General features: G+C 37.5%; 1 protein-coding gene across 2 annotated transcripts in view; it reads right to left on the reverse strand.

Annotated features, from left to right (window-relative positions):
- SCML4 (sex comb on midleg-like 4 (Drosophila)) overlaps nucleotides 1–9059 on the reverse strand; it is a 45070-nt gene extending 36011 nt beyond the window's left edge. For both annotated transcript variants that reach the window (XM_018553532.1, XM_018553531.1), the window contains exon 1: nucleotides 8852–9059. In XM_018553532.1, the coding sequence (XP_018409034.1) occupies nucleotides 8852–9049 (198 nt within the window). In that variant the 5' untranslated portion in view covers nucleotides 9050–9059. The remainder of the gene's footprint in view (nucleotides 1–8851) is intronic.
- Between the last annotated feature and the right edge of the window lie 447 nt (nucleotides 9060–9506).

Consider the following 9506-nt stretch of genomic DNA (forward strand, 5'->3'; position numbering starts at 1 on the left):
GCCCCAATTCCTATAAAGCTAGATTACTGACTTACTAAAGCACTGGTTCAATACTTTGAGCCTCTGACCAGAAACAAAATCAGTAAAGTCAGAAAAAAAAGTTCTTATCTGCATACTTATGTCAGGTAATTTACTCTTAGCAGTGCAGAAAGAAGAACATTAGATTAGCCAGGCAACTAGAAATTTTAGGAGTGGTCAGCGATGGCAACCTCCATTTTTCTTTCATTAAAAGTTTACTTTAAAAAAACAAAAAAGCAGGTGGCAGGTATGAAATGCGGGCACACAGAGCTGGTTGCACATATCTCCAGGAGCTTTCAATGCCCCCTGCTTCGCTTGAATGCTGAGCCCTTGTGATCAGGTGAAGCGTTTTCTGTTGTTGCTGAGGCTTGCCTGCCCCCTCTTGCCTCTTACACATTCTAATGGTCAGTGTAGCAGGCCATCTTAGTGATGGGCCAATAGTGATGTATGGGGACTTGGAGGGAGCGAGGAGCTCCAGTACTACCCAGAAGTATCAGAGGTTTAGAATACCTGGACATCCTAACAAGGCTGTAAATGCTGAATGCTGCAGGCACCTTTGGGAACCACCCCAATAATTAAACAACTGGACCAATGAATGTGTATCTATTGGTAAAATTGCTACTTTATTGCAGTTCAAAATATTTTATCATTTGTTTTACCCTTTCAAACAGGTAAATGTAAACAGTAAATGCATTGGTACTTGAAGGTACATTACACAGGCACATGTTATACCTAGGCCAAGCTATATTTTATCTCTGGTGTTCTGTATTTGTTATGGAATGTAAGGATTTCCAATTTAGAACCTATACCTTTCTAACATGTACTTGATCAGATCCATCTTTATTAATGGGATCACGGATAAAAAAAATCTGGAGCAAGAAAAGGGTGGCATGTCCCATCAATCAAATTTTAATTAAATTGATTGCAACACTATGACTTAACATTTGACAGTTTTCATTTGTTAGCACTATTACTATTATCATACACAGTTAATGTTTTTGAAGGTGCCCTGAATCCAATTGTACACTTTATTTACCTCATAGCTTATGTGAGGCCTTGGATTAAATAAAACCTGTTCTACGAGAAAAATAAAGGCTGCTTCTGACTCCTTATGATTTTAGTTGTCTGGCATTTATGTTGATTCAGTGGCTTACGAGCTTTGAGTTACTGACACAGAACACATATTTATATCAAAAGTTATTTGTTCACAGACTGCATGCTTCCTTCAGGTCAGTAGCTCAAATACTAGTGAAGCCTTTTGCCATCAGCCAAGCAAAGAGAATTTTCAGAAGGAGGTCAGCAATGGCAGCTCTGCATTTCTCTCTGTAAAGTGCCAGTCTTGAAATGAAAAATATACAGTATGTGGCTTGCTTCTTAGATTTTCCCAGTTGCATTATTAAGAACTACGTAGGCACAGAAGCGGAGAGCTATTGCTTAAAGCAGCTGTAACTTATTTAGAGACCACCATTGCTAGACCACTTTACAGAAATATGCATTCAACCAAAAATATGCACAAAATATACACATTTAAAATATCCTATATAAAATCAATGGGCTATCAATAATGATTGTGCATATTTAGTTTTCTTTATTAACTCTATCACCCTTTCCTATGATACCTTCTTAAATTTGCAGCTATGCCATACTGCATTTTTGCAAATCAAGTCCTATTGGCAGGTGTCTAGAAAGTGACAAGCACAGGCTAATGTGTGTGGAAGGAGGTTGGTCCATGATCAGCTCACAGGTATGCCCCTTTAGGCCACAGGTTTGCCCCTTTAGGCACACACAACACAAGAGCAAAATTGTATATTGCGTATATACGCGTATCCCAAAATGGACAGCAGCATTGTCACCCTTTGAATTAGATGTACTAGCAAATTCACAGGAACTTGACTAATATATTAAATGCCGAACTCCAGCTAACCCTTTTTAAGCAATTACAGATACAGCAGCTTTTGTTTATTTTTTTTTGGGGGGGGATAAAGGTTTTACATAAATTAATGAAATCTGACAATTGTAAGCACCCCTGTCAGAGTTAAATGGTTTCTCAATCTACCACTTTTCCTGGACAGCTTGGTCTGTTAAAGGAAGTTGAAAAATAACAGACTTACTGGTCAGATCACCAGGTGAAAAAAAGTCTCAAAAACGATGAATGATAATATTGTTATATATTTAGAACAATAATAGCTCCATAAAGATTTTACATATTAAAAGGATAATATACCAAAACTTGTTTTATAGAATAGAATTGGATTGCAAGAGGTGTTTAACCATCATAAACAAAAATGTATAAAATACTGACTTGTTATAAAGGTGTTAGGGTATTTTAAAGGTAATGACCAAAAGGTGACAACATTCCAGACAGGGTTTCTGGCAATGCAAAACAAATATTGTTTTAATGGTCGTATGTATATAAGATGGTGCAAAAATAAATATATGCATGTGTAAATGCCTTCTACCATCAAAGTCACCTTTTTAAAAAAGAAAATGAGGCGTTTCCAGAGCCATACCCCCAATTTGGTCATAATTTTGACCTGGTGGCTTATCTAAAATAGCTGTGACATGAATAAATATGACTGATATCATGTAGTTTTACAATGGTTTATCTCTTATCCGGATTTAAATCTTATATTTTGTCTTATGGTGCTGGCACAAGAGGAAACAAGCATTTGTTATTTCTGCTGCACAATGCTTTGTTAGTGTCTGCTTTGGTCAACTTAGTATGATTAAAAAGAGAAATCAGAGGATTAACATCACAAAGAATGCAAGGAAAAAAATATTAATGGAATTCAGACTTTAGACAGCCAGCGTAGGTTTTACAAATTAAATTTTGTCACCATGGTGATCGAGTCATTGAGAGCGTCATGGATTGCCTAATCCTGATGAGTTCAAATAAACAGTTTGAATAATCTGTGACATTTAGAAATGGATAGCAGAATGAATTGTCAAAGTGGGTGTTGTAAAAAGCAGAAACAATTTGGAAAATTAATCAAGTGAGCACACTAAAAATAAAATCCCTGCGCAGTAGGGTTCAGGAATTGATGGATACAACTTTGGAAATAAAATGCAAAGAGAAACAAAGGGGCCTGTGTGTTAGCTTTAGGGCAATGTCAAATTGACAATTTACTATATTCAGAGCTTGACTGCATTCTTGCTAAAGGAAGAAAGTGTCGTCCCCCATCCCCCCCGAGTGTCTATGCAACACTGTTGGGGCACAACTCCAGCCCAAACTTTGGAGTCCAAATACTGCTTACCATTTATATAAAGATCAGGACATCGTCATTTGTCAGAATTAAGCTCCTGAATCAGTAAAGGGAAGTGGATTTAAAATGTAAATTCCTTTAAAATTTTTTGTTTTTTAAGATAAACACTCAATAAGAGGTTATCTTTATGTAAATAATATTACCAATATTTGTTAATATTTTAAGGGAGCTCTGTAAAGAGGAAGTATGAAGGCTCCTACTGCTGGTCTCTCATTTTGAAAATGCTTTTTCCCTGACGCTCATGCAGATCGAGTGGCTTTAGTATTTTCCTATTGACTGACTTCAAACAAGTACACAGAATATCTGACTTCGCTGTGACCTTCATGTCTGTCCAATGACAGTGATTCAGCAGGTCAATAATAGAAGCCACCGTATAGTTAAAAAACAACACTTAACTCAATGCATAATTTTTATTCTATTTAATTACTTATGCAGTATCTGTATCTTTGCAGTGCTATACAAATGTTGTGCGTTACTGTTCTTACACACCAATGGTCTGATTTATAAATCTCGGCAATCCTGCCACTATATGGAGCCAGGAAGTATAGGGAATTCCTCAGCTCCATCTAGTGGCCGGAATGTTGTGCAAGCATAAGGCTAGGTAGAAGTTTTATAAATGAATTCTCTAAGGGCAGGTTTACACCATTTTCCGGACCAGATCTGGTCCAGAAAATAGTGTTAACTTGCCGCAGTTCCAGTGCATTCCAGACCAGACAAAATGAGACATGCAGTATTTTTCTGGTCTGGTCTGGTCTGGAACGGACTGCGCTGATGTGAACAGAGGCCAGAAATAACATAGGGATACGTTAGGATGCATTTTGAGTCCAGAAACAATCTGGTCTGGTCTGGATATGATCTGGATGTGGTATGAATGGGCCCTAACAGTTTGATTTGCTCAAGGAAAAATTCCCTTTGCTTGGGAATGTTTCCTTAGTTTAGTGAATGAGGTGAAACTTGACTTTCATCAGTTAATCGTAAAAATATACAGTTTTTTTTTCTTGCTTTCAACTAGGCTTAATGGTTAGTACTTCTGCCTTGCAGCACTGGGGTTCCCCATTTCGAATCCCGGTCTAGACACTATCTGTAGGGCTACAAACAACTATTCAGATTAATTGATAATGAGAATAGTTGTTAACTATTACAACTACAATTACAATTTGAAATGGCCAATAGCAGGCTAGCTATTTCCCCAGCGCACTACTGGCTGTACTTATTCAGCTGCTGAATCTTGCCACTGGCAGCTGTCATTCCCGTGCCATGTGCTTACAATACAATTATTTGAAAACATTTTTTCAAAAGGTGGGGAAAAAAAATCATTTTCGGTTTTGGCCTGACAAATTTTGCTGCCATTCATTTCAATGGCACCCTAAATGCGCCTCCCATCCACAGTGTGATCTTCCGCACTGGAACACACGGTACCGCAATGCCATGCATTTCAGTGCTTTGTGGTTGCAAACATTTTTGCATTCAGCTCTATTCTGATGTAAACATTATGTTTGTAACACTCCATTTGTGTATTTTATTTTAAATTAAGGATGGTATTGATTTGTTATTATTATTATTATTATTATACAGGATTTATATAGTGCCAACAGTTTGCGCAGCGCTTTACAATATAAGGAAGACATTACGATCACAATACAATTCAAGACAAGATTTTATCCGATCAAGCGAAAAAATAATCGTACAACCAATCGATTATGAAAATAATCATTTATTGCAGCCTTAAAGGAGAACTATGGGGTCAGTGTTTTTCCCCATAGTTCTCCTTAGGGTAACGGGAGGACACAAACTAGCGTCCTCCCGTTACTCTAAGCTCAGTATACCGCGAGCTACAGCTCGCGGTATACTGAGACGCCGGAGCGGACCCCAACGTAGATGACGGGATCCACCCAGCTGCGTGAGTGACAGCTGGCTCTGCCTATCTAGAGGCAGAGCCAGCTGTACCCGCCCCCTTCCCCATCCGTTCCGCCAGTCAGCGCTGGCAGATCGGAGCGGGGAGAGGGGAATACAGCCCCTCCCCCTGTCATGGCAGAGAGCCGTGACAGGATCGAGAGGCGAGTGAACCCGGTATGTGTTCGCTCACCTCCCGATCTACTGAGCCGACCTGTGACAGTCTCATTGTCACAGGTCGGCTAGAACTATGAGGTGAGTGAAAAGCACTCACCTCATAGTTCTCCTTTAACTAGCTGCATAAAGTTTGCATGACCTTCCTGTGCGTGTGTGGATTTCCTCCAGGTAATCCGCTTCCTCCCACACTCCAAAGAAATGCTGGAAGGTTATTTGGCCCTGTGTGCATGTGAGATAGGGACCTCAGATTGTATGCTCCTTGAGGGCAGGCACTGATGTGAAGGTGCAATGTGTGTAAAGCGCTGCATAAATTGTTAGTGCTATATCAATAACAATAATAATAATCTCTACAAAGTAAATTTTCACCACATTCACTAACAAAAGTGCCTATTTGACTTTAGTAAAACAACCTTTAAGAGTCGGACACCGTTTTGAAAACAGTGAACCTCCAGTGTGGATTATATTTTATCTACACATACTACATAATTAATATTGATAGCATCAAAATTGTTTAAAATGTAAATTATTTTCAGTTTTTATAAAACAAACTAAAACACTATAAGGAGCACTCATAACAGTAATTTTTAAAAGTTCAAACTCATTTTTTAAACTATTGCTTCAACTGCTCAAACACCACTGGCAGTTATATAGTTTGTTCCAACCCATGTCACTGTCACTATGGTCAACGTTGACACATTTACATACAGACCAAGTTGTCCACCAAAAGTGCTTGAGCAGTTGAAGCAAAAGTAAATAAATAAATAAATATTACCCATTTAAATAATGACTGTTGCAAGCACCCCTTGTAGTGTGTGTTTTAGTTTGTTTCATAAAACAGAAAATAATTTATATTCTTAAGAAATTATTTTTATGCTATCAATATTATATACATAGTGGATTATTCATAAGAGTTCACTAATGCGCCTAGATGGCACTGATGAATATAGACAATACCTATAATTACCAGAGCCATCTAGGGGTGCTAGCTGCGTGCGAACGATATGCGCCCTGGGTATACGCTGGGTGGAACTTGTTTAAATTAACCCTATATTATGTGGGAATAAAATATAATCACCTCAACTGCTCTGTTTTCCATTAGTCTACTGACTCAACCCATTGCAACTGCTCAGGCACTATTATAGTTTGTCCCAACCCTTGTCGCTGTCACTTGCTGTGATGGAAAGCTTGGTTGACGTGCAAATATAGAAAAATATAGCCAATTACTAAATAATATCACATGTTGTAATTGCATAATCAATAGTGTTTGAACACTGCAATAATATCTTGGATAATGTTCCATAATTTCCTCCTAATGCAAATACATGGCTGGTTCATTGCTCCCATAAATAAACGATTGCTCCCCTGATAAAAGCAAGCATCTTCACAGATACCTCTCAATGTCCAGTGTAATCACGGGTTTAAACAGATGCAAGTTCATGCATAGCAGCCCACAATGGCCTCTTAGGAGTAACACTTGCCCAATATTGACTTGATTCATATGGAGAGGCATTTACTTTAGTTCAGATCCCTCAAGTATCATTTTTACATTTCTATTCATTTCATGAGAGATGTAAAACAAGACAGTTACTTTTCAGTAGGGTTTCTACCTTCTATCAAGGATCTTTCCACACAGCCAGTAAAAAAGGGTTCTTGTAGCCAATGGTTATTAACTTTTGAGAAACATAATACAGAATAAATGTAAAGCAAATATGTTGCGCTCGGTCTATGTGAACCAACTGCACACTAAAGTGTTAATAAACAAATCTGTGTAAAAATTACAACAATCCGTGTGAAAAAATTGATTCAAGTGGATTATTTACATATGACTAGAAAATACAGAATAAGGCTATTTTATAGCATCCCTATTGAGGACCAATTTGCAGTTCATGCTTCTTATTCTACGAATAAATTTTTTTTCTTGTAGATGTAATCTATGCCGCTGTTTTAGCTTGCCGCTGAATGATTTAAACTGCAATAGCTAGCTTCTCACATGCTGTTTAAAGAACTTCTTTTGTTTTAAGCGGTGGGTAAAAAAAAGTGTAGATTGAGCATAAATATTTGATTCTTTGCTTTTCTTCATGCCACCTGTACAGATGTATGTACAGACAAGAGCATATGTGCTAATTTGATCATTTACTATGTTACCCATAGAACAAAGACATTACAATAGCTGAAATGAAAGCATGGAGTATCTATGTAGAAATTATATTTACAAATAGGAAGTTTCAGTAAAATATAGGTTAGGTGTTTTTATAATTATAGTATGTATGTGTCCTTATCTTTTTTATTATCGCAGTTAAGTACAACTGAGGCCAGATGTGATTAAGGCCTCTTCAGCTCTTAAACATTGCTACATTTCATACAGTATTGATCTAGTATTGGATTGCCTTACCAACAGATATAATCAATCACTGCAGAATAACAAAAGGAGTCAATCATGTAATCGCTGCTTTTCTGTTCCCAGCTCAGGTGCTGCCAGCATCCCTTCTATAATGATCATGATCAGTGAACACAGGCATTAAATAATCATGTCTCCTTTTCCACATAACTCTCATCATACATGTGTTAGAAGAAGACAGAAAGAGGAGATGCTATCATTCTCTGCTTATACTTATTACATAGTAGGTGGAAGAGAAGAATGAGTGAGGGAAGACAAGACAATGACTACCTGCTACCCCTTAAATGATGCTTCTTGAATGTTGGCATCACTAAAGGGTTAAAGGCAAGCTATAATGGTTTTGAATCCATTTTAATTGTTTTTTATTGTGAAATATTATTAGTTGTTAAACTGTTATATGTGTTTTAATATATATATATACCATCTTTGTTTTACACATCAACATTTAATGTATGACAAAGTATTTTCATAGTACTGAGGGTTAGCAAAGGTGTCGGTACAGCATTAGCTGCCTGCATTATATTTCACTTTGTCTGACTTTACCCTTGTACAGAGCTGTCAAATAAGGGACAAGTCACTGCCATGTGTCATTCATTCACTTGTCAGTAAATTGCAGCTTGAGCTATAGAACTCCACAAACATCAAAGCGGCTAAGGAGAGCCAGTAAAGACATGAAAAGGAGCCTCAAGCTCCTTCTGATAATTCAAAAAGAGAACACAAAATATTAATTTCCAACACTTCTATTGCATGAAAATTGTCTGCCTTGCTAGATGTTCTGCTTATTTTCCCGATGATATTGATGCCCTTGTATCACCCACCAAGCAAAGCTTCTGTTTCTTATCAGAGTACATCTCTAAAGTAAGAACCCCGCACAGAATTCTATTTTACATACTCAAAACTAACTAAATTATTGAAGTGTCCTTTGCCTGCTAATTATAAATGTTTCTGGGCATTACACTGAATCAGTGGCTCGCAGACATTGCATTACATACTGTATACTGTACATTCTGTTACAATTCTGGACAGTCTGTGAAAGCTTATCTACTTGGACACTACAACAGTTAATCACTATATTAAGTTTCCTTTTAAAGATGGTTTGTACCTTAAAACCAGGTTTCCTTCCTCTCTTCTTTGGAATTTTTACAGGTGGGATGGATCCAGCTGAACCAGAATAGATGTTATGGACTGTCATTTTCAGAGCATTTGAGTGGAGTGGGGGTCTCCCTCGTTTTCTGCCAGGTATTCTAGGAGATTGCATCTCCAAACTCAGGTCTTTCACAGCGAATAAATAATTATTCATGCACCAAACAAGACCTAAAAAGGAAAGCAGAGGGAACCATTTATCTCATTAACAGCAACATACAAATTAATGTTTGCTCATGAAATTGACACGAAAGACACTTGTTAATAAAAAAATAGAACAAAACACTGCTGCAGGTATAAAGTACCTGCACATATCTGCGGCAACCTTCACAACTTGCTCTTTCGTATATTTTTGGCAAGTGAGGCTGTCCACCATAGTAATGTTTCAATAGGAATGTGGGAGGTAGTGCAAGCTCAGAAAGATCCAGAATTTGGCTGTAAATGAAAGGGTATTGGAGGCTCAGAACCAATTATAAACTCCTCAGGCTACTTATCATGCTGCAGACTTTATGGCCATACTATATAAATATACATCTCAAATAATGCCAATACATGTTTTCTGTGTTTTGTGAATTTGTCATTTTCCATGCGAAAATGGGTAAAGAACAGTCAGT

This window comes from Nanorana parkeri, unplaced genomic scaffold (assembly GCF_000935625.1).
Source record: "Nanorana parkeri isolate BGI_ZX_2015 unplaced genomic scaffold, ASM93562v1 scaffold123, whole genome shotgun sequence".
In the NCBI taxonomy this organism is placed as follows: domain Eukaryota; kingdom Metazoa; phylum Chordata; class Amphibia; order Anura; family Dicroglossidae; genus Nanorana; species Nanorana parkeri.